This window comes from Chanos chanos, chromosome 6, assembly GCF_902362185.1.
Source record: "Chanos chanos chromosome 6, fChaCha1.1, whole genome shotgun sequence".
Taxonomy (NCBI): domain Eukaryota; kingdom Metazoa; phylum Chordata; class Actinopteri; order Gonorynchiformes; family Chanidae; genus Chanos; species Chanos chanos.
Window position 1 is genome coordinate 20,092,465 of NC_044500.1, and position 26,589 is coordinate 20,119,053.

Here is a 26,589-nt window from a genome sequence, read left to right on the forward strand (position 1 = left end):
ACTTCAGGGGGGGTATTCCAAGTATGTGGTTTAGTGACTAACCCAGATAAGTTAACACAGAGTAAACAGTAAACCTCCTAATAGAAGACCCCTATGGCTTTATTCTCCTAGCAAAACAAAGCCACAGGGTTCTTCTGTTAGGAGATTTACAACTTAATTTGAGTTAACTTAGCTGGGTTAGTCACTAAACCACATACTTGGAATACCCCCCCTGATTATATTGACATTTTCTCAGAAGCTGTTCATGTCTTTGCTGTCTAAATGAGATTTTCAATGAGAAAGTATAGGTGATGTGGTGTCAACACAGCATTTGATTAACCCAAATATATAATGTTTTTAAGATTAATGTTTGTCTAAAACAGGAATAATTGTCTCTTGTTTGTTTGTTTACTTGTTTTGTCCCCAGGACTGAAATACCTGCATTCAGCTGGTATTTTACACAGGGACATAAAACCTGGAAACCTTTTGGTCAACAGTAACTGTGTTCTCAAGGTTTGTACCATGCTTGATTTTTATTTGTAACTTTTGGTTCAGCGATTAAATTTGGTGTGTAGTTGTAGTCTGAAATAATATATAATCGCAATACCATTAATACTCAACATTTCTCATTGATTCAGTCATAAAAAAGCTTTATGTGTTTATTGCTCATTGTTGTAGCTGTTTTATATAAGTGTATGTGTGTGTGTGTGTGTGTGTGTGTGTGTTTGTGTTTGTGTTGCCAATTGCCAAGGTCTCAGCAACTCCCATCATGCCTAAGGGGCCAATTCACCTCATATATCTGATCAGTGAAGCTCTACATCACAAAACACCTCTTTCCTGAGTTCTGTCTCTCTCTCTCTCTCTCTCTCTCTCTCTCTCTCTGTCTCTCTGTGCCCTTAGTGGAATGGATACATGGATTCAATTCCTGACATAAATCTTTATCTTGGAGCCTAAAGACAGGGTCTGTGTGTGTGTGTGTGTGCAGTGTGCAGTGTGTCTAGCAGGACCAGCAGGCAGGGAAAATGTCTTGTACAAATTAGTTCATTTATCCTTAAATTCTCCATTTCACCACTGAGCTTGTGGCTCGTTTAACAAGAGCATCTATTTGTCAAGAACAGGTACTATTTTTGGACTCTGAGTTTGAGTCTCTGTTTTAATGTCTAATTCCTGTTAGTCTGTGTGCCTTTCTCCACTTCTCTCCATGTTTGAGAAGATTCCTGGGTTTTTATTTAGCACATATGCTGAGAATTTTATCACCATACTCAATCTTCATTGCTTTGCGTCATTTCTGGAACTGATTAACATCTGTGTTCGGAATATATCTCCACTGAGTAACACATGGGGATTCTGTCCCTGCACAGTGCTTATTGGCTGGGCCATGCTTTCCTTGCTTCCTGTTACTCTGCACAGAATTCAGCCTTAGCCAACAGGGGAGGGTACAGGAAACATTTCTAAAGCCTTTGTGTTACTGTATGTTTGTCGTCTGCTTGCTGGAGTTCAGTGTGTCTAAAGGGAGTAAAAGGAACAGAGGAGATGTATGTGATAGATGATTTTTTGTTTTATCAGAAAATTTCCATTAGTTATGCACTAGTAACATATCCAGTAATATCTCTTTGTCTTTAACTATTGCATCTTTTGGCCTGTTCTTATTTAATTCTGTTGATTTCAGTTGCATGGCCAAAATTTTTATGTTGTCTAATTTGGAAACGATGCAGATTTGTCTTAGTGGCTGTGTGTGTAGAGTGTGTCCAGCCGTAGCACTGTTACAACTTAAATTCATATTTCTAAGATCATTTGATCTAAGGTATTTCACCTAAGAAAAAATCCAAAGATACCCCTCAAACCTGAAACAAACAAAAAAAAAAAACATAACTTTTAGCATATATACTGACAACCATATATGCTGACGTTTTTTGTGAAAACTCTCTCTCACTCTCTCTCTCTCTCTTTGTCTCTGTGGCGTGTGCAGATATGTGACTTTGGTCTGGCCAGGGTGGAGGAGCTGGACGAGTCACGTCACATGACCCAGGAGGTGGTGACACAGTACTACAGGGCCCCTGAGATCCTGATGGGCAGTCGCCATTACTCCAACGCCATCGACATCTGGTCCGTTGGCTGCATCTTCGCCGAACTGCTGGGTCGACGCATCCTCTTCCAGGCCCAGAGTCCCATCCAACAGGTACCGCTCACGGTCACGACGACCGGGACTTACAAAGAACTTTATCACAGGCTCACCATGACATCTACTTAACCTGGCCGTGGATAAGACTACGTTTACCTCCTATAGTTCCTTTATCTTGTGTGAGGAAGCCGCTAGCTGTCTGCGCTAACCCTCAGGCTCCGGGCAGAGTGGCATGGGATCAGACAGTCAGCAGTGCCTTGTCCTTTCAGAGCTGAGTGTCTGACATGCAGCACCCCCCCCCCCCTTTAAAACCCCCAGAAGGCCATCTTCATAAAACTCCAGTGGTTAATCAAATCTTTTAAATATCAAGGTTTATTCACGCGTTTTTACAGGGCAAACTGGAATTTTAAAACCATGTGTTAAATTTTAAAAGTGTACCCACCAGACCATTAAGTATCGTAGCGTGGTGTTTTACACAGTTCTCTGAACCGTGGTCATTTAGAATTTAGTGTGTGGCTTTAATTTGGTAAAATGTGGCAGTGTAAATGAACAGAGCAGTCACTGCTAAGTTTGAGTATTAGAGTATTCAAGGCTTTTTTTGGGTGGTGGAGTTTCAGTAGAGCCTTGGTTTAGGGCACCCCACCCCCCCCGTTCCAGCCCTGACCCTGTACTCACTGTCCTCGGCCTGAGCGGGCGCCCCCCCCCCCCTTTTCACTTTCCTGGTCTCCCCAATGAAAAAACAACAGTCTTATTGGAGCAGCTGGGAGAGAGTACATGTTTTTACACTAATTAATGAGTGAGCTCTCTCAGCCTTCTCTCATTAATAGAGGATCAGTTTCACGCCTGCACATGAAAGGGATGTACAGTATGTTATGATAGCTTATTTGAAATTGAGTACTGCCAGGTACGACCACTCTCATCAAAAGAAATTTTTAGATGTGGCTTTTCTCACAGTAAACATATCAAGGTTTTTTTTTTTTTTCATTTTAATTAAAATTAGAGGAGAGCTTTTGTCGAACATCCAACTGAAGGAACTAATATAGCATATACTGGAGCTTTATTAGCTGTGTAACACGGTTGGCAAACTCGCTCTTAGCTTTAATTTTTGTGAGACAGGCCGTGTCACCAGTGAATGACATCGGTTTGTTTCTTAAACAGTAAAGTCTGTCATTTTCCAGTTTTTATTCAGCTATCACAGTGTGTAGATTGGTTTATGTTCAGGAAATAAAAAGTGAGAACTTTATGAAACCAAAACCTACATTTGTTGACAGGGTCTATATCTCAACAGATAAACAATAATAAATAAAGTCCTCCTGTGTGTGATTGGATTGTTCAGTGTCCTCTTCACGCAGACAGGTCTGTCTGATAAGCACTAGCCAACAAGCACGTGTTAGAACTCTTCATAAATATGATTTTATGCGTCTGTGAAATCTGGCCATTTGTTAAAAGCATTGAATGTTAAGTAGAACGCTTTAGAAGAGTAAGGTTCTTGTTGTGTTTGGGATGTACTCATTGTCTAAACCTGTCACTCCATATGGAAGTCTTTCGGGGTGTCTGTGTGAATCTGTTAAAATGTTTTTGTTGTTGTTTTTTTTCTCTTGGAAGAGTAGAGTGGTGTCTTATGCTGACCATGTACGCTGTCCAAGCTCCACAGCCCCTGAGCTGTGTGAAATATACTACCCTCTCAAGTTTACACCAGCCTCTAAAACACATTGGTTCACGTTTTTGTTTTTGTGTTTTTTCGTTTTATTGGGGGGGGGGGGGGTCTTTTTTTTTTGTAAAGAATGTCTAGCTTTGTTCACTAAGGTCTTTGTTTTATTTATTTGATATCAAAGGGAAGGCACTTTGGGTTTCTATTAATAACATCCCTGAGGCACATAGGAAGTACTCACTGTTCAGCTTACACTCCTCAGAGAGGGTGTATGTGTGGTTGTGTGTGTGGGGGGACTGGAAGGTTCATATACTTGTGTGTGTGTGTTTGTATATGTGTCTGTGTGTCCAAACACTACATTGAGACAGCACATTTACACGGTGTGATAAGTACCTCAGTAATAAACAGATGAGTTTTATTTTGGTAATTCAGTTTCTGGTGGTCAGGGTTAGGTACCAGGACAGGGATTAAGACTTTCCATGAAAATCTCCTCTCAGAAAGCACTTTGAAAATAGGTCTAATCTTTATCTGTGAATCGGACTTCAACAATTAAGGAATAAAGTCCCATATAACCAAAACACGGTTAGCTCTTCTCACCAGTTCACGCTCCTTTCTGGTCTTTTCTTGTGGAGAAGGTCTTATTTTCTTCACAGCCTGTGTGTGTATGTTTGTGTGTTTGTCTTTGGAACAAAGCAGTCTCCTGTTAGTGGTCACTGAGTTCTCTGTGCTGAGTGGTGGGGTAAATATATATTTTTTCTGTGTTGCAGCTGGATCTGATCACTGACCTTTTGGGCACACCCTCTCTGGAGGCCATGAGGACAGCTTGTGAGGGGGCACGAGCACACATCCTCAGGGGGCCCCATAAACAGGTGAGCCTCCACTTCTCCCTTAAAACGTTTATTTACACATCCCTCGATCACTGACTCTCTGCTTACCTCTCATCCGACGCTCGTCTCATATCTGCCTGTTCTCACTGAGTGAGAGGTCGTGTTGACCGCTTTTGGGGCCTGTTTGTCAGAGGACGATTATTCCCCTGTCGATTACCGAGAAAACCTCCAGCTGTTTCTCCTCCCTGCGTGTCCTGGAGAGGAGCATCGTCAGAGAGGGCGCCCCCGCTGGCTCCCTCCACCTCCTCTCTTTTCCTTCCTCATGTCTTCATTCTCAGGCCCATTGATTTATGGACAAGAGCAGTGCTTTCCCTCAGCGCACACATGTAATGAACTGTGGACAGTTTCTCCCTTCTTACAAAAAAACAAAAAATCATAACATGATGCGTTCTGAAAGGGTCGTGCCAGCCTGTAAGATTAGCACCTTACACAAACCCAATTTTTGTAGCTTTTGATTCTTTACGTGGGATTAAGAATGAGATTAATTCAGTCTGTTAGGCTTTAGACAAAGGACAGTAGATGCAGGCTGTTGTTTGTTGGTGTGTGCGTGTGTGTGTGCATGTGTGTGTGTGTGCCTGTGTGTGTGTGTGTGTGTGTGTGTGTGTGTGTGGGTAATTGGCAGGAGAAAGAGTTTCTGCAGACCCAGACAGCCACGATAGTCAAGAGCAGCATCTGCAGTGCAACTGATGCTAGTTCAGTCTCCCTCTTCTCATCCACTCTGCTCAGCCTCTGGCTATTCGCCTACCACTACAAACACACACACACACACACATACACATATACATGCTCACATGCATACTCTCGCACAAAAAGTCAGTGCTCACCATGTGGCCTAAAACACAAAGCGAGTTCATCTCTCCTGCCCTCAAGCCACACACGCGCAGGCATACATACACACACGCACACACACAGTCTTCCTATCCACATACACATGCGCACACTGACACTTGGCTGACCTTGTCAGTCCCCTGCGTGTCGCCTGCACGGCAGAGAGCAGGATGTTCCAATCATGTCTATTGACTGACGTTGGCATGACAGCAAGCCTGGCTGGGAAAGAAGGGGAAGGTGGAGGAGGCGCTGAGGGTTTCTGCTGCCGTAGCAGCTGGCGGAGGCCTGGACAGAGCACGTGTCAGCCGCAGACTTCGAGGAGTAACGGTGTTGGATTTTTTTTTTTTAAATACATGGATTGAATTAGGCTCGTATTAGGCTCGTTGAGACAGAGGGATATGAAATATTATTCTGGAGTTCATCTTGCTGCTTATGTTTGTCTTTATCCTCCAATCAGATTTAGGGCTGTTTAATACTGGTGTCTAGCAGCGGTTACCCTGACACCCATATGGTTAGAAAAGACATATTTGCTCATCAGGGCTGGAGTCTTTTTCAGTCCAGTTTGTAGCTTACAGGACTCCAAAGGAGCACAAATAGCAGAGCATTGTCCTATATATGTGATGACCAAGCTCACAACTCTCTTGTCATTGTTCTTAGATTGGTGGCAATCATTTTAAAGGCAGAGTTAGGTGGAAGGTTTTTTTTTTTCCCAACCTTACATTGCTTGAGGATGTACACATTATGAAAGAAATGCAGTAGTCAACTTGATATGAGTAATGAGTTTGTTAATTGAAAAACGTTTATCAAAAAAATGAAGTAGATTCATTGACCTCAACTTTAATAACTCTATCTCATATAAATTTTGCCCCAAACCTCAAATTACACCCAGCACAAGAATTAAAAAAAAAAACATGAAAGCAATTTTTGACTTAAAATCCATGCCACGTTTATAAATTTAAGGCTGAAAATTAAATAGACGTAGGAGGTTCTTTTCAGCGGTTCACACAAGCAGGTCATATCTGGGGTGAAGAAGGATGAAGAGACAGCACAGAGGAGTGGAGAGTGGAAAGCAGAGGGTACATCTTTCTAGTTAGAGATGATGTATTTAGCGTAATGAAGAGAAAACTCTGTAACCCAGACCTCAGAACCTGAACTCCCCCGTCTCTTCTACACTCGTGTAGGAAACTGCTTGGAGGTGTGGAACAGGGATCAGGTGGAGCAACCCGGTTGAGACTGATCTATGAGGATGGGGAGATGGAGGTAGACTCAGAGAGACAGATCTAAGAAGAGGTGTAATTGTAGGATGGAAGAGATGTGACTGTAGGATTGAAGAGGTGTGACTGTAGATTTGAAGAGGTGTAATTGTAGGATTGAAGAGGTGTGACTGTAGCATTGAAGAGGTGTAATTGTAGGGTTGAAGAGATGTGACTGTAGGATTGAAGAGGTGTTACTGTAGGGTAGAAGAGGTGTTACTGTAGGATTGAAGAGATGTGACTGTAGATTTGAAGAGATGTGACTAGGATTGAAGAGGTGTAATTGTAGGATTGAAGAGGTGTAATTGTAGGATTGAAGAGGTGTTACTGTAGGATTGAAGAGGTGTTACTGTAGGGTAGAAGAGGTGTTACTGTAGGATTGAAGAGATGTGACTGTAGATTTGAAGAGATGTGACTAGGATTGAAGAGGTGTAATTGTAGGATTGAAGAGGTGTTACTGTAGGGTAGAAGAGATGTGACTGTAGGATTGAAGAGGTGTAATTGTAGGGTTAATTTGGCTGTCTTTGCACATGGGATGGATGTTTGCTCCACTTAAGATTTGTGAGGTTGTGAGTGTCAGTGGAAATATCCAAGATTTCTGTGTGCCCCAGAGCAGGTAATTCATGTCGACGTTAACACCACACACAAGAGCCACCAAACCCAAATTCCAACCACCACGTACTGTGTTCATCTCAGTGCATTATGCACATGTGTGTATGTGTGTCAGTGTGTAAACACGCGTGTGAAAGGAGAAATCAGATGTGATCTTGCTGCCGCTGAGCTTGTTCAGAGGAAACTTCTCCTCTGTGTGGTACAGACACTAAGCAGAGGTCATTCATGTTCACTATGCTTTATTGGGGGGGGGGGGGGGGGGATCAACTGTAATCCGTGGCAGTGAACTGCTCTTGTCCTTTACTTTTCTTCTCTGTCCCTCTTTCTCTTTCCCGAGTATTTTGGCCAGTACCCTCTCTGTTACAGGAGGCTCTGTATTGCGGATACATCTGTCCAGGACAGATCTCCCTTGCATATTTTTGTTAAATGTCTCACTTCTCCCTTCCTTCCTCTATAATTCAAATGAACCAAGGGCATTTAGACTATTAGACGTACTCAGACTCAGTTGGCGTCTTACAATGTGAAATATTCATAGTTGTCTTTATGAGAGGAGCTGCTCTCTGCTCTGCCTCCCAGGAAGTGGCTTGACTACCTTGACCAGTTTCCTTACAAAGTTCTAATGATAATATCGATTCATTCTAGATCAGAAACGGTTCCATTACTTTGTGAACCTCTCTCAGGATTACTAGACCGGGCCACGTGATCCAAACAGGGACTGTCTTGAATTAATTAATTTAATCTCTTTTTGTGTGTGAATGACAAAATAATCACAGGTGGGAATTCCAAAGAAATGCTGAAGTTATCTGGCAGTGGGGTTATCTGGCAGTGGGGGGTGGAGTTCTCAGCAGTGCACCACTATACTCACACAAACTTTACCCCAAAACACTCCTCTTCTCTGGAGTTGACATTAAGCAACGAAGCAGCAAATATCAGACTACAAACAATACATACCCTATCATTTTCTGTGGAATGAGAACATACTTCAGTTTTGAGGTCTTGATAGAGATCACAGAGGTGTTTGGTGTAGAGAGAGAAGTTTCACGGGTCAAAGAGCAGTGTATGTGAAGTGTCAGTGTTGAACATACAGTGTGAATAGCATCATGTACCGTGGTTTTGGTTCAGGACTAGGGTATCCATATTACATATTTATTATAACTATACTTATTATAACGCCATTACAGACGTTTACGTCTGGCATACATCCGGGTAAAGAGACAGACACTGATTCTCTTAAACCCTGAACACTTTGCTCCATCACTTGCACTCTAAATAGTGCTAATCTGATTTGGGTTGCTGTGAAATGGCATAGAAGCAGGGCTTTTTGGATGCACTCCATCACCTTCTTTTAGTCTTACCACACCACGCAACACAGATTAGCCAGGGTCTGGAGGAGAGGAGGGGAGAGGAGAGGCTCCTAGGGAGGCGTCTGGGGTTTTAAACTGAGGCTAAGTGCTGCTGTTCTGACTGAAACCCTAAGTCAGAGTGTAAATTTGCTTTAACTCTGTCCGTTTGAGCTAAGAAAAGTTACACTCTGTTCCTCCTGTCCTGGCCCATGCCTCGTACAGACACACACACACACACACACACACACACACTTACAGGCAGACATACACATTTTCTTCTCTCTCCTGTCACTGTCTATCAGACTGTAGAGAGAGCTAACTCTACCCCCCCCCTCTCTCTCTATCTTTCTCTCTCTCTTTCCATCTCTCTTGCCCTGAGTCAGGTCCCATCATTGTTTTTGGGTTGTCCAGATTTCTAAGGCTGGCTGTCTGCTGTGTCAGGTTGGTGTTTGGCAGCGTCCAAACCAAACCCATTTCACAGAGTCCTTCTATAATGAGGCCACAGCTTTTTTATCTTTGAGTGGGAAAAGTCAGACAGGCTCATGGCGTTCCCTTGCCCTGTTTCTCTAGCATTTGCAAGTGCAATACTGTGTCTGTTTGGTTTACTGTAAAACCCCTTTTCTCTCTCCCATCCCCGTATGTGGCTGTATATGCCTCTTTTTTTTTCAGTCAAGATGATGAATGAATTGGATGGTTTGTGTAATTTAGCATAGGTATGACTTGATTGGAGAGAACATTGGGATACTCTGGTGGGGGGGGGGGGTGTTAATGGTGTTCGTGGTGAGACTGATATAGTGGGCATCACCTGTTTTGTTTTTTGTTTGTTTGTTTGTTTGTTTGATTGATTGATTGATTGATTGTTCTATTGATCAGTGTGTAATCCTGGAGTTTGCCAGGGGCAGGTCAGGGTTCTTTGGAGTCACACACACTGAAAAAGAGAAAAAAAAAACAAAAACAGAAGAACCTTTGTCCTCTGTTCATTCCATCGTAATCTCTTCCTGCTACCTCTCAACAGCCTAACAAGACATATCTCTGTCAGTCTGACTCTCAAAGACCTCTGTTGGACTTATACCCCTGCAAAGCACAGGTCTACCCCTTCGGGTGGTGTTTGGGGTGCGGGTCTTTTTGTCAGTCCACATGCCAGTGTGGATTGAAAGCTTCTGGCAGTGATGTCATGTGTTTTTCCTCCTGACTCATCATTTGTTTGATTAAGCTTTGCATCATGGGATAGGGCGGGGCCCTATTCCTCTCTCTCTTTCTCTTCATCTATCTGAAGCTGCAGCCTCTGTAATCCTGCACTAATACTGTCTAATGCTACTGTGCACCCACCCTCACACCACTGCACGCACAATACACACACACACACAACCACACACACACACACACACACACACACACATATACACAGAGCATTTCACATAAAACAGAGGCTCAGAGCAATACACACCACACACTTCCTGTCTGCTCTCACACACTCTCTACCACTCATTGCACAGTGTCGCTCACATTTGCAAATGTTTTGCATCTTTTAGTTAAAGCAGACTCCACAATGCGCAGAACACAGAAGCCAAGACCCTACACTCACCCACATTCCTCTAATAACATCAGACTGGTTTGCTTTAAATGAAGCACTCCCAGTTATCACTTGTGTTCTCATTGAGTTAAGCCTTTCTCCCCCCTGAGCTGCAGAAAGCAGACACCCTTCCGTCTGGCCCTCTGAATCTCCGCCTCTTCTGGGCCTTCACAGAAGAAAAAAATAACATTAAAAAAAACAGGAGTCATGTCTTGATTCACATAAGTGATCACTGGGAGTCTGCCGCTCTGGTCATGATTGGAAAACCTAATCAGGGAAAACAAACGATTACCGCTGGGCTTTTTCAATCACTCCTTTTTTTTTTTTTTTATGTGTGTGTGTGAGAGTGTGTGGGGGAAGGGGTTTGGGGGGAGATAATTAGATGGGGTAAAAATAACCTGGCTCACTTTGCTGGTGTCCCACATCCTCTATAGATAAATGTGAGACAAGATATCAACAGAACTATGGCTTGTTAGGTGGGGGCGGTGGGGTTATATGTATGTTTTGACTCTAGTCTCACTGCGTTGATAATCATTTGTCTCCCTCTGCTCTACCATATGATTGTGTGTTGGTGTTTTTGCATACAGTCTACGGCTCAGCACCATGGCTGAGATGTATCTACCTCATACACTGCCTGTTTGAGCTCTCTGCAGTGGGTCTTCATCCATTATTGGCCAGTTGGGTTTACAGTACAGAAACAATAGGGCAATCTGTTCTGAATGCCAGTCGTGTGTCTACCTTTATGGCGGACGACTACAAAGGCGGTCTCCGTTTTTCATAAACAGTGTGGGCAGTAATGAAAGCCAAACTAACTGCCCCGTGTGATCCTTTGAGGAAACAGTTGAGTATTTTGTGTACATTTATAGTCTTGCTTGCTACATAAAAAAACAGCCGTTACAAAAATTTTCTTCCCTAACTTGTCACAGTCATTGTTTACATATTTTATATATTTCTCTCTGTTCAGTCCTCTGGTGTCTTATCTGGAATATTCTCATTCTCTCCAGAGTGGTGTTATTCTGGTCATGCAGCGGTTTCAAATTTGTTCAAGTCAAAATTTATACATTGTGTAACAAGATTGTTGAAGGATTTGGAGACTTTGAAAATTGCTTAAAGAGTGACATTTTCTTATATGACTGTATAAATTATTCTTTATACAGGCTTGAAAAACTTTGTCTCGAATATCATTTCACTTAAGAATAAGGAAACAGAGACAATCACTGGGTCTTTTCTCCCGAGGAGTATAAATGAACCATATTATTGGTGTCATTTGTGAGTGAGACATCTGATTCACTCTGATGTAATGAGAAATTATTCAGTTCCACTCACACTGTTGCTATATTTGAAATACTGTATATCCACAATCATTAATTTGATGTTTTATGTTCAAATCAGAACTTTAAGGTTTGTTATTTTCTTGTATGTGTGTGACTCTCAACATGTCATTTCCTGTCTCCGCAGCCTTCTCTTCCTGTCCTGTACACCCTGTCCAGCCAGGCTACCCATGAGGCCGTTCACCTCCTCTGCAGGATGCTCGTCTTCGATCCGGTCAGTGTTGTGATTGACACGTCTAATGGCAACCTCCTCCAAAACACTGCTGTGTTTGTGTATTCAAATATTTCTCTAATTGAAATGGATCTCACAGCCACAGGAGGAATGTGATTTTGTTTGGCATCTTTGTAATATCCTGCATAATTACCTTCATCATTTTCCTGTTGTGGAGTTACGTTAAACTTGCTTACAGAAATCGTGAGACCAGACCAGTCTTAAAAAGGAAGGGATAAGAAATAAGTTAGCATTAAAGCACAGCCAGGAAACAGTCTGGGGTTTTTTTGTTTGTTTGTTTGTTTGTTTGTTTGGTCTTGGCATAAAAAGGCCCATTTTGTTTCTCTGTGCTGTGATGATAAGTTAGTGTGAATGGTTCTAATCTCAGATCTGTGAGTTACGAGTGAGTTCAGGTCACTTACTAACCAAAGTACAGAGCATATGCCGTCCCCCTGTTGGTCTCTGAAGGCTCCTCTACTTATGCTTTAAGATCTCAAACATAACCTTACGTATCACAGTGTAGACTGTACCACGCTGTGTGGGCTGACCCTCTGGGAGAATCTTATATAAAAACCCATGTATCTGGAGAACATATCAGTCTTACGTAATACAATTATTATCATTTTTGGCATAGTGGAGATACAGAGAAATTGCACTGTGATCCCAGCCTGTGTCAGTTATGAGAAATGCTCTGGCACACAGCAGGCTTGTGGATGCATGGCATCAGAATTGGCGGTGCTTTAAATGGCTCTGAGCACATACAGAAGATAGCCACACTGATTAACATCTGCGATACGTATAATTAGTGTATATTAAATCTGAAATAATCAGGGCATGATTAAAGTATGATCTACTGACAGAATATAAAGTATCTAAATTTACCTCGGAGAATATTAAAAAAAAAAAAAAAAACATGCCATTTTTCTCCATACGGCTTGAACATTCTTCAGGCACACCAGAGAGACTACAACATTCTTCAGGCACACCCAAGAGACTAGAACATTCTTTAGGAACACCCAAGAGACCAGAACATTCTTTAGGAACACCCAAGAGACTAGAACATTCTTTAGGAACACCTGAGAGACTAGAACGTTCTTCAGGCACACCCGAGAGACTAGAACACTCTTCAGGCACATCAGAGATACTAGAAGATGCCTGTATGTGCTGTATTGCATTGTTTATACCTCCTTGCCTGTGGGTTTTGTTGTTTTTTTTGGTAAGAAAATACAGCATTGTTCAAAGACCGGATCCCTTTTTTTCACTAATTACATTAACATCTCTAATGGACTTAACAGGTCCAGCAGATGTGCGTGTCTTCCACACATGTTCCCAGTTAGTCACGGGCATTGTTGTTCAGAATCACCTGGGGTCACTGCATCTCCCTGATGCACCCACTGGGTCTGGGGTCACTGCAGCTCCCTGATGCACCCACTGGGTCTGGGGTCACTGCAGCTCTCTGATGCACCCACTGGGTCTGGGGTCACTGCAGCTCTCTGATGCACCCACTGGGTCTGGGGCCACTGCAGCTCTCTGATGCACCCACTGGGTCTGGGGCCACTGCAGCTCTCTGATGCATCCACTGGGTCTGGGGCCACTGCAGCTCTCTGATGCACCCACTGGGTCTGGGGCCACTGCAGCTCTCTGATGCATCCACTGGGTCTGGGGTCACTGCAGCTCTCTGATGCGCCCACTGGGTCTGGGGTCACTGCAGCTCTCTGATGCATCCACTGGATCTGGGCACATCCCTGCCCGCAGGCACTTCAAACATGGCCGAGGTGTTTGAGTGACCGGTTGCAGTCTTGTGCTTTTACACGTCTCTCTCGTTCCCCTCTTTCTTTGCTTCCCTGCTCTCTTTTCTCCATCACAGTGAATTTGGTGGATCAGAGCAAGCGTCGTGATAGAGATGCCATATGTTTCATTTGCATTCTAAATCAGTCCAATTAAAAATTAATGACACTGCAAAGCAGAGGGTGAAAGACTACTGTATAAATATGCTGAAACATATTCATAAAAACATGTTCATAAAAAGAATACACACACCGTGCATTTGACCACAGGCCTGGCTAATGTGTGTCACTATACATTTGACTACAGATCTGTGTATCGTTGTGTATTTATCATTGTGTATTTATCTCAGGGCTGGTTTATGAGGTTTGTGAATGAGTGATGAGTAGTGTAAAGGAGTCTGGGGTGCTGTCTGTGTTGTGTGAGTGGATTGTGTAGTCCTTAGGTATAGTAAATGTGCCAAGAGGAGTGAAAGAAGCGTGGCAGTGATTCTGAAACCCTGTGACAAAATGTATTAGAGGAAAGTGAGTTATGCTTATTACCTGAGGTAATACACAGGAGTTTTTTAAACCCATAAACAGCACCTGTGAAATAAAATGTAGCATCTGTAGGATTTTGAAGTGCCATAAAGGTTTGTGACAACCAGATGATGTGACGTGAATTTTTAGGAGGAAGAAAAGAGGGACTATACTGAAACATTGCTCTGGAGACAGTGAGCAGAAAAGCACATGTGGCATTAGTTTTTCAAAAGTTTCCCCAAACCTTTCCCTATTTGGTTATCTCTTAACCAAAGTCGCACCTTGACTCAAGATTACAATCTGAGTCAAGATTCTGATTCAAGACTACGATCTGATTCAAGATTCTGATTCAAGATTACAATCTGATTCAAGATTCTGATTCAAGATTCTGATCATAGTTGTGAATTCAGTAGTCCCAATTTGGGGACTTTCTAGAGGTTCCGTAGGGCTGGATTGGGGGGAAAATTGACGTGTCAAGACACATTCCATTGGATTGGATCAGAAACACACAGTGTATCTGTGTCTGCATATGTACTGTATATTCATGTCTGTGTTGTGTTGTCCTGTGCAGTCAAAGCGGATCTCGGCTAAGGATGCCCTGGCCCACCCGTACCTGGACGAGGGTCGTCTGCGGTATCACACCTGCATGTGTAAGTGCTGCTACACCACCTCGTCAGGCAGGGTTTACACCAGCGACTTTGAGCCAGTCACCAACCCCAAGTTTGACGACGGCTTTGAGAAAAACCTGACGTCGGTCCGGCAAGTCAAAGGTACGTCTGTAAGGAGGCCACCGTTGGGGGAAAGAAGGTGCTCTTGTTTTTCCTCCCCCTCTCCCTCTCTCTTTCTCTTTTTCTCTCTCACGCTCTCTCTCTTGCTCTCTCTCTCTCTCTTGCTCTCTCTCCCTGTCTTAGTTTTTGTTCATAACTATATGATCAGAGTTCAGAACTTTAGAAGAATGCAGACAAAAGCTGTTGGCTTAAACTCAGCAGTTCATGGCTTTTCACACTGAGTCGAGTAGAGACGGCTCAGATCCCAGAACAGCAGAAGTTAGGACAATAATTTTACAATAATCCGATAAAAGCCACAATCAAAGGAAAGAAGTGACTGAGGTGGTTATATTCTATCTAGCTAAGGATATGGTGCCGTTCAAAGGTGTGGACAACGGTATGATCTGCTAAGTCGCAGATATTTTCCTAATACCACCATTCCCCATATGCACAGCGAATGCTGACAGAGGACTGCTGCACAAATAAAGCACGACGCTTCAGATCATGGATCGTGATTGCGTGTTAAAAAGATTGTGATATGATTTTTTGGGAAGATTGCCCACCCCTACTAGAATGTCTAGTGCATGTCTCCTGTGGTTGGGTTGAACTCACGCTGGTCAAGGAGGGATGTGGGTCTTAATGAATCCTGACAAGCCTTAGACTATGTGCCGATCACACTGCAGTGTGTTAATCAGGTTCCATACACTGGCCTTGTATAGCTGCTACTGTTCTTTTTCATTTTATTCCCTTTTTTTTGGAAGGGGGGAGGCGTATTTAGTCTATTTGAGGCCCTAGATCAGCGGTGGCTTTCCCTGTCACCCACACTTAGCGTGCCTGTCGGCTAAAAGTGGGCTTAGGCTGAGAGTAAATCTGTCCTTCCTCCTGCCTCCTCTTCCTCACTCTCCACATGCACCTTGTTTGCACTCAGGGATTAGGCAGCTTGAAGGTAGTCAACTGCCTGGCGACACAAAGCTCTTTACGTTGGGCAGCCGTGTTTGGAGCCATGAAGACTATTTATGGAATGCTCATTAACAAGAGCAGGGAGCACACAGCCTGAGTACACAGCTGTGTCCCCTCTTAATGAAACACTGCTTAAGACTATAGGCCCAGGTCTAATGCTAATGTGACGCATTTCAATAACTGTCTTTTATTTTCTCCCCCTACATCGTTGCCCTTTGTTTATAATTTATATGGTGTCTGGAATTTTAACAGTGGACTAATCTATTAGGCTTCTTACAGATTTGTGATGAGTCACAAATCTTGGAAAGCGTAATAGATAAAGGCATTTTTAAAACATAAGATATTATAGACTAAAGCCTCATGATCCTTCCAACCTCCTCCTGCACCAGCGTAATTCAGCTGTTTGAAGTTATTTAAATATGCATAACATCAAGCCGTACAAACTCAACAGACATTTTAGAAGTATTATGAAAGACTATTCAAAGACGATGGAAGAAGTACAGATTTTGAGCAAATGAAAACGTTCTTCACAAAATTCAGCTTAAAGCAAGTTGCAGAAGAGAGGGAATTACAGTCTTAGTAAAGCCATAACCGCAGAAGACATTTTACACCAAATAAAGAAACTTAAGCAGGGTAAAACTCCAGGAGATGTTGGCTTCACCAATGAATTCTACATATAATTTAGAGATCAGGTAACACCTCTGTTACCAGGAGTCTGTAATTTTGCATCAAAAACAGGAATGCAAGCCTCAAGCTGGAAATCGTCTATAGTAATGGCTATTCATAACGCAGGGAAGAATGCCACAGACTGTTCCTCATAAAGGCCAGTACTGTAACTAAACACTGACCACAAAGCAATATGTTCTATTTTAGCTAATGCGTTAAAGGAAATTGTTCCTGATATGAATCTGCATTGGCCTGTATCAGCTATACCTGAAAGACTCCTATCTGATAATATTAGACATACTCTAAATATGATTGACTATGCACAAAACAAGAACCGAGATGTTTTGACTCTTGAAGCAGAGAAGACATTTAGGTGGGTGCAGTGGTCTTTTATGTTTAACATAGAATCTTTTTTTTTTTGACTTTGCACATAGTCAATGAGACAAGTAAAGGAGATCCGATCTCCCGACGTGTTTTTACCTCTTGTATGGAGGCACCTACATGAGCAGTAAGACATGGATAGACAGCATGACAGTAAGGAAATAATAACTGACAGAGAAACACACAAACCTGTATTATATGTGGATGACTGGAGTGTCTTTCGAGCGTCACCAGAACTCTCGCTCTGTGTTTTGATGTGAACTGTTCTGAATATTTTATGTGTTCAGAATATGAACTAAATATTGGGTAAAGAGGTAATGCAAAATTTGAAAGATAAAATGAAATTAAAATGGGATTTCCAGAAAATAAAATATTTATTAATTTTTATTAGTGGTAAACTAGATTTTTCAAGATAACACTTTTTCAAGATAACTATCAAGTCCTTAAAACCACAATATGGCAGAATTTGAATAGATGGAAAACAGCACCACATTCCGTCCTTAGTAGAGATGGTTAAAATGACAGTGCTTCTACAGTTTCTGTTCCTGTTTAAAGAATTACTAATATCTGTTCCATTCCATAATTTTTAGACAGTGGAACAGAATGATCTGAAGTTTTATTTGAAATAACAAAAGACAAAGAATAAAGTTTAAAAATGTAATACAATATAAAGAGGATGGGGAGGGGCTTGATGTTAGAATACCATTAATACAGTAATGAAATGAATAAGTGAGAGCACAGAAGCTACATGAGTTGGGATAGAAAAACACTCAACATTAATACCAGCTGAGACATTACCATTCATTAGTAATAAAGAGCTGAAGACAGAACAGATGTGTAGAGAAGATGATACTTAACTAGAGGATTATATGTAAGACATAAAGATTAGATAAGGATCCACCATATGGAAGAGAACATCGCACAGGTAGCAGCTATGAGTCAGGTGACCAGTTGACAGCTAGATCCAGCATTAATAATGAGGTATAAATAAACAGTGTAAGAAATATCAGAAATGGAAAGAATGACATAAAATAAGAAATAGAAAAGCAGATGGGGTACATGGCTTAGCTCTCGGGATGAAATTAATGAAACCATGCACTTGATGCACCAAGACAAGGGTCCCAAGGCATCCTGGGAAACCAAGAACATGCCGGAAAACTCCTTGCCCCACTTTTTTTTTTATCCTGTCTCACTTTTCAGTCATTTATTTCCAATAACTATTACGTTTTATACCGATTATATATATTGATTATAACACTGTTTTTACGTTATACAATCCCTCTCATTGCTCTCACAGAAAATGAAGAGATGTTGCAAATAGCTACAAATTGCTTGAATTGTTATGTGCAGGCTGTCAAAGGAATACTGGAGTAAAGTATTTTAAAAGGGGGCAGTAGAAGCTTATGAAATCTGATCCATATAGTGAGTTTTGGTTTTTGTGATATTTATTTGTAAATCCGTGTTTCATTTTGTGCTATTTTTCTGTCTCTGACTTTTGCCTCACGCAGAGATCATTCACCAGTTCATCCTGGAGCAGCAGAAGGGGAATCGTGTGCCTCTGTGTATCAACCCCCAGTCAGCCGCATTCAAAAGCTTTATCAGGTATGGGGCTCATGTTATTCCCACCAACTCCAGCAGAGGGCGCACATGTCCAAAAAACAGCTACAGTTTCATCACCAGCCAAACAAAGATAGACTGGTTCTTTCATGTTAGCAGTCCCACAGTAACCAGTGTAGTAATTTTTTTCTAACATTTAAAAATAATTCTCATTTACAAAATGTGTATAATGTCCCCTGTAACGTCATACACATATGTTATGCGATCCATAGTAAGAAGCAAATAAAGAAAAAAGGATATGAATACATGTATGAATGAAAAGAGGCATTTACTTGCATGCATGAGTGAGAATGGAGAGGAAAAGGAAAGAGGAGCTGGAGGAGGAGAAGAGAATTGTTTTCATGCTTAGTGCAGACATGCATGCGGTCCAAAAGCACCCTGTGGACATTACACTGTGTGTCTGTGTATCCTCCTGTCTCTCTCAGCTCCACAGTGGCTCAGCCCTCAGAGATGCCACCGTCTCCACTGGTGTGGGAGTAGAGGAAGGACAGGCGGTTCCCCCCTTTCCCCTTCACCGCTGCCTCGCAGCCCAAAAAAATCCCGCACATCCGGACTACTGACGACCAGGCAACCCCCAAAACCTGCGTAGCATTTCACTGGAGTCTAGGACTATAGCAACTATCGCCGATTGATGTGTGTACTATATTAGTAACTAATGAAGTTCTGAAGAAGCAACCACTCACTGCTGATTGGGTTTCCAAGGGACACAGGGAAAACTGAGGGGGGGGGGGGGGGGGGGGGTTGAATAGTTGCGGGTGTAGCAGAAGTATACGCACAGCTCTGTAGTAGTGCAGTAAAGTGTGTGATGGAGTATAGGTGCGTATACACACACACACAAACACACACACACAAGCAGAGCAGGATGAAGAAGGCCCAGTGTGGATGTGAATGTATGGTGAACATCTATGCTCTGTCTGGCAAGCCTATGGATCCCATTGGCGAGTAGTCTTTACTTTTCCTTATCCTTATTGGTGAAAAGGGGACAGCCGAAGCATCACTGAGCAGCATTGGAAAAGAAGACAGTGTTTCTCTCTCCCTCTCTCTCTCTCTGCACCCTCACTTCTGTCAGAACTTCAGAGTATGTGCAGCCAGAGTGAACTCATCTGCTTTTTATTTATTGGTCATATTACTGTTATAGAGCAGTAGCAGCGACTTTTAGTTTATTTGTGGCTTTTTTCTCTCTCTCTCTCTCTCTCACTCTCTCTCTCTCTCTCTCTCTCTCTCTCTCTCTCTCTCTCTGTCTCTTTCTCCACACAGCTGTTGTATGTTTTCTCTCTCTCTCTCTCTTTGTCTCTATCTCTCTTTCCATCTCTCTCAGCCAGTTTTAGAAGTCAGGATTTTCAGACTGACTGGTCTTCACACACTGTGTATCTGCTTACGCATTATTAGTTAGACCACAGATATAATTGATCCAGGAGTGGACTGATTGAGGCACTGTTTGTTGAGGCAAACAGCAAGAATCGAAAGCATGTTAGACTGATCTGAGGACAGATAGGCAGATACTGCAAGCCACTGAGGTCCAGCATCTCAGACACCAGGATTGTAGGTAGAAGCCTTAACTCTAGCATAGGAGAATGTCAAGTACCAGTTGCTTAGGTACTTAGAGAAGAGATAAATGTTGCTTTAGAACAAGTCTGTGTGAAACATTGATAATGTCAAAGAAAAAAAGAAGAGCCCGTTTTCGGACAGCTCTTTTTCAGCCCATTCCCTCTTCGTGTCTGCGAGCGGCCAGCCTTCTCAGGACAAAACCAGGTTCTGGACAAGTTGGTGATGCGCAGATGAGCCAAACCAAAAGAATGAAAACACTGAAGAAAGAAAGAAAAAAACAGAACAGATGAAGACGAACAGTGGGCGTGTGATTACAAAACATTCTGGCTTACAGCCAATTCCTTTGAAGTGAATGATAGATTTCTGCAGATTGTCCAAGGGTCCTTAAGGTTTTCTTTAGGAGTGGTATCATGAGTAAAAACATACTGTGGATCAGCAGCGGCAGCACCACAGTGATTGCAGGTTTTGGCCGTTAGGGTTTGGACCTCCTCTCAGGGGTCCACCCACCCCCACCCCCCCCCCCTGTCTTCGCTCAGAGTGAAGGGACTTCTCTGGTGTATAAAAACAAAGGGGGGGGTATATGGTCCAAACAGACAGGGGGGTATATGGTCCAAACAGACAGCAAGGGGAATCTCTGATCTTAGCCCAGTAAACACAGAGGGATGTCACTGTTACTCAACCAAGTGTATCTCCAACCACTATCCACTAACCTGGTTACACCCACTCAGAAACCAAGCTCTCAAAGTGAAAACTATTTAATATATTTTTAGGTGAATATTTTTCGTTTCTTCTTTAAATGTGCTATGGCATGCTTTCTCACAATCCACTGAATATGACCTGTAAATATGCGAGTAGCTGATAGATTTCAGGAAAAAAAAAAAAGAAAATCTACAATGGAATAGAAAACCTACAGGAAAAAAAAAGAAAAAAAATGAAGTTTAACACAAATAATACTGCTGTATGGAGGTTGAATTAGCCAGCACATTTTTCTAGGGCTGTGAAATTTCATTTTATTTTTGAGACTTGCATATAATTGTATATATTTTTTTTCCTTTTTTCCCTTTTTTCCCCCTTTTTTCCCTTTTGTTTTCATTCTTTTTTTTTTTTTTTAAATTTCCCCATGCACTAGATAGTGTAAACAAATGAATAATCCGATACAGTATGATTATTAAAACAACAAATTATGTTAATTGTGTCTTGTGTGTACGCTGTGGATATGAGTATTGAAGTAGAACCCTTTCAGTTTTATTATTATTATTATTATTATTATTATTATTATTATTATTATTATTTCTTCCACTTTAGAGAAACACTGAACTGTTTGTGTATATGTATATAATGGATTCACATTGTTGGTCGCTACCTCTTGAGCTTGACGACTTGGTTGTTTACCTCCACGTGTTTTTAATTTAATGTGGAGATTTAAAACTTGAATGTCCCTTCCAGCTTTTATATTCCTGTATAAATCCTGTATGAAAAAAAAAAGATTAAATTGAAATTGATTGGAGGTGGGCCCATCATATCCCTTGAAAATACCATATTCTCAAACCCAGTGTTTTCTGACTGTTAGATCACAGAAGAAAAAAACTAAAAATCATATTTGTTACATGAGATAACCCTCTATGATGGAAATGGGTGGTATGTCTCGCTATGGCGTGTCACATTTGAGTGAAGTACCAGCATATGACCATGTTAAGTAGATGACAGAGTTGAGCAGATGACAAAGCAGGCAACACATGCAACTCCTAGCAGGCCAATTTCAAATCGGTACTACTTCTGCTGTCAGCCGTTTTTATAAGACATATGAGGTTTATACTCAGAGGTAATGGTATTTGAAAACATTTTATTTATATATATATATATATATATATATATATATATATATATATATATATGAGACTATATATATATGGATATATTAAAGAGATTGCTTTCAGTGACCTGAAAACAAAAGGTGATGTATCAGAGGGACCGGAGAGGCTCCGTGGATGTACTGTGTGTTTGACAAAATGGCCGGTCTTCTTAAAAGTGTAGATTTGAAGTACAGTGGTGAAGCTCATTAAATGTTGACATTTAAAGAAAACAAAGCAACGCTTTTGGTGTCATTTTCTTTCGCCTCCTTCGTCAGGACCGTGAAATATGTGTTGGTTTTTTCGATGTCATCATTAATCATGTGACCACAGCACTGCCATAGACACTGAATGTACTGAATGTACCCACATTTTATATCAAGTTAATGCCAACTTTCATAGCTCCAGGTTATGTAATTACAGTCAAAATACAAGACATCTGCAGACCTTGCAGTGCTAGTTTGAACACTGTGTTAGATACAAACATGATGGAATTCGCTATGCTGTGATAATTCATATCATATCATATAATAAGTTTAATGATAAGATAATACATTTTATACTAAGTTACTTATTCATACCATGAGTCTGGCACACTGCTGAAGCAGCAGTATTATGTTGCTGTGGTAAGCTCATGGTTTGGGTTATATTGTCAACATCTGTGGTTTCCATTCAGAACCACTCCGACCCACCCATTAGATTGAACTAACAAGACCTGTCCAAAACCAGTTCGTTACCCATAACCAAATATGGGCCAAAGCTGAACAGCTCAAACTAGCTCACACCTGAATTTAAAAATAGATCCATCAGAAAATGTGTTTTTCCACCTTTATCACCAAGAAATATAGTCACTTGGTTCTTCAGACTTGATGAAACATTTAGCTATTGGCACTGGAACACAACTGACCATCTTCATCATGCCTGTTTAAATTCTGTGAGTTTGAGAGGTTTATATGAGGTTTATTTGAGAGGGAAACTTATGCTGTATTATCTCTGCAGCCAAAGAGCTGAACATTTGCTTGTCTACTTTGATGACATTATTGTCTGTTTTGAGTTTTCACACCGGGCCTGGAGGACACGTTTGACTGGGCTGTGGGAGCCGGGGCTTAAATGAGAAACCTGACGAATATCGACTCCTTTAATCACAGATTTTGTCAAAAATTGCTTGACTTCTGAAAGGCTGTTTAATTGGTTCCTCAATCAAGAGAAAAGGATTAGAGCTAACAAGGTCAAATGGCCTAATGAGTGTCAAACTTTGGGATTCTTAAATCTGCTTTAAGGAAGATCTCCACTGCAGTTAATACCAGTTTGAGCTATAACCAAGGTCTAGGCCCAGTTTAAGGACAAATGGCAGCGGGTGGTGGCTCTTGTCACCAGGAGCTGTCTGATGGAGAAGGACATGGCTATCTATAGTTCTTTTAGGTTAGAGCTACTCAGAATGATGATGTGGGCAATAACAGAACAATTTAAAGATTATTTAAGTGACACCAGTGCTTGTGTTCACTGATATCAGTCTTGTTCCTCGTCTACAGACAGCCTGGTTAGGAACCACCAAGCAAAGATGGGTTGCACAATTGGCCTCCTTTATTTCTGTGCTTTAATGTCTATCTGGAAAAGAAAATGTAACTGCGCCCCCCAACCCTGCTGCTTGGCACAGCTGAGATGAACAGTGTCAGTGCAGACCTTCATATCCCAGTCCTGGTTGGTGAAAAAGAATGAACTGAGAAATGGGCCACTGGACGTTAGCCTTCCTGCTAGTTGATAGGTATGCGGCTGGACAGAAGGTATGTGAAAAATGGCCAGGTCCCTACAGGACTGTGCACTGTATGTCAGGAGGTCCTGCCAAATATTCAGCCTCTTCTGAAACAGAGGGTTAAGGCTAGTACTTCACAGCAGTAGTGGGTCTTTTGGCGCAAGCTTACCGTGCAGGTCAGCACAAGAGACTTTTTGTGTATGTTGCACTGGGTTAGATAATGAGTTAGAATGAGAACAGCTGGGTTAGGGAGCACCATCACCAGCCATGCATATTCCATAGCCCTACAGAACCGAATGGTCTGGAGAGCAGTCCAAAATACTAGAGAAGAATTGGCGGACCAATGAATAGGTGGACCAAGGCCTTTTCATCAAATAAATCAGCTCTCTACCGTAAAAAAAATATTAGTGGATGTTTTCAGCAAACATATAACTACAGACTAATAATACTGAGTGGACAGGTGGACTATTTGAGCCATCGCATTCTGTCAGATAGAGGACTGTCAGGGAACTAACATGAAAAATTGAGCACTGTCCCATCAAGTTTATTTATTTATGCATTTCACAATGGACTTACTTTGTCAGTATGGGACAACCAAGTGATTCATATGTGGGCAAGGTATGACTTTCATTTGTGAGGTTGTCAATTCTATGTATGAGGATGTTCATTCAAAATATATTAATAAGATCATCACAGGGATTTTCCACATAAGAACTGGAGTTTCGGGTTTAAAAATAGAGCATTTGCGAAACAATAAGGTGTGAGATAGCTCAGTTATGTATTGAAAGGTCTGCTTTGGTAAGATAAAATTACAATGTGGGGCATCAAATTTTGTTTTGAAGATGCTTTAAGAAATTGCAGGTGTCTGCCTGCCTGTGTCTATCTGGAATTTTTGGACATCCCATTCTGATTGACTGAATGGGTGCCAGCCAGCACTGGATTTTACCTCCATATCAGATCCAGAAAATCCCCAAATATCCAAAGCAAGGCTCCAAAGGTCACAAACGAGGAGCAAGGAACACACAATGAACATTTTTCCCTCTACAATGCATGCCTTGGTTTTTGTTTTTATCTCAAGTGCTGCAGCAGGGGTAATCCACATGAGAAATGAATGTCCCAGGCTCTTGATTTCACCCATTCCCTCAATTACCTTATTATACTAATTAGGCTGGGCCAAAGACACAGAGTTCTTAGTTAAATTGTTGTTGTTGTGCATGGTTTTGAGTTGATCCATGCAGGCCCAAGCTGAGGGCTTTTGTGTCAAGGCCTGCTGGTCATGTAAGCCTGTTGTTAACAAGGAGAGCTGTGCCACTTAACTGTTATAAAATAATAGTAATATAAAGAAAATAATACAATAATTGCACATATTATGTTCCTAGAGAGCAAAGTATGACATTTTAGCTTCGGCATATCATGGATTTTAATTTGGTCCCAAGAGAACCTCTCCAGTCTTTAAAATAACCAAACATAATAGAGTTCACTGCTTACATCACATGCTGTAGTGGGGAACTCTGGATATCCATGTTTTAGCTCAGTCTGTTTGGTGCCTGTGCGCATTCCAGGAACACTTGTATAGTATCTAAGGGATTACAAACAAGACAGAGGGCATTGGGTTAGAAGTTGTTGTTAAGAAAATAGAGGTCTGTAACATCTATGAGCTGGGGTCCATTCTGTCACAATTCAATTAAGATTAAGAAAGACTTCAAGACACAGCTCTCAGGGCAGCACTGCTCCAGCTCACAACCTGAGTATGTTCTTCAAATATCTTTCAAATTGAGTAACCTTCTACCATGTAGTCATGGCTTCAGTCTTCTCAGAAACACACCTGGAGTGACAGAAAAATGGTCTGGCAGGGATTCTTTGTGACTGCATGTAAAGAAATGTGGTCATGGAGTGGGAATGAGGAAATGCTGCTCAGAGAGACCTATTGTGGCACTGTCTGGACCTTTCCTTTCCGCGTCAACACAATGAGGGCATTCATTGGTGCCAGTGATGTGATGTTGGCCTTTCCATGAAACAAAGCAACTGTGGTCATCCACCTGCATGCTGATGATTAAATCTACACCATGGCAGTGTGGACAGGCAAGAAGATCAGCACCTAAAGTTTGAAAAATTAAAGATTTAATCAATATTTTGGTGTCTAGAATGGGGGAATTTCTAGATTGCTCATGAACGTTAAGTCTTGACCCACACCCAGGTTAATGGTTGCTGCATCTAGCACATCCAGTAATGAACCTCCCAAGAGTGGAATCTTTTATGAATCAGTCAACAAAGACAAAGTGAAAACACGCAATGTATGGGCTACGGGCATAATGCTGGTGTTCATAAATCATGTCATGTCATGTCATCATCTTGTCATCTCACAGTTGATGGCCGCGACATTGGCATCAACTTTGCTGAGGGACATTATGTCCCCTTGTATTGAGCAGGAACAAACTAGCTCAGAAATCACACACTGTTCTGTTACCAATGTATTTTTATTGCCAGATTAATGTGTTCCCCTGTGAAAGCCTATTCCTCCTAGCGTTTAGTAGTATACACACCCATGCCATCGTCTGTTTGAACTCCTCCCGTCTGGCAGACGTTATGGGGCCTTCTACGCCCACACCTCCAGAGTGAGAAATAACTATTTCCCTAGAGCTATAACTGATCTGAATCAGTCCACCAAGCTCCCCCCATAATCTGCCAGTCTGCTCCATGGTTGTCTGACACACTGACCTCATATACATGTACACACTGCACAATGCCGCCAAAATAAACTATAGGGTTCACAGAGGTCCACTCTCAACCTCCCTGTGTCACTGTCTGAATACTATGTTCATATCCTCATACACAGCTCAGTGAGAGCTGCTATATTATGACCCTCAGGGTACAGGACTTACACACTCGCCCAGTTGGGTTGCTATGAAGACTTTATTCCCGCCTTCAAGGACTGTCCTGGTGTTGCTGCTATG

At 41.9% G+C, this 26,589-nt stretch overlaps 1 protein-coding gene across 1 annotated transcript in view; it reads left to right on the top strand.

Annotated features, from left to right (window-relative positions):
• nlk2 (nemo-like kinase, type 2) overlaps positions 1-19,200 on the top strand; it is a 52,418-nt gene extending 33,218 nt beyond the window's left edge. Inside the window, exons 5-11 of the mRNA XM_030777665.1 lie at positions 407-492; positions 1,949-2,158; positions 4,520-4,621; positions 11,707-11,793; positions 14,665-14,863; positions 18,376-18,469; positions 18,910-19,200. Coding sequence (XP_030633525.1) covers positions 407-492; positions 1,949-2,158; positions 4,520-4,621; positions 11,707-11,793; positions 14,665-14,863; positions 18,376-18,469; positions 18,910-18,964 — 833 coding nt within the window. The 3' untranslated portion in view covers positions 18,965-19,200. The remainder of the gene's footprint in view (positions 1-406; positions 493-1,948; positions 2,159-4,519; positions 4,622-11,706; positions 11,794-14,664; positions 14,864-18,375; positions 18,470-18,909) is intronic.
• Positions 19,201-26,589: the final 7,389 nt, after the last annotated feature.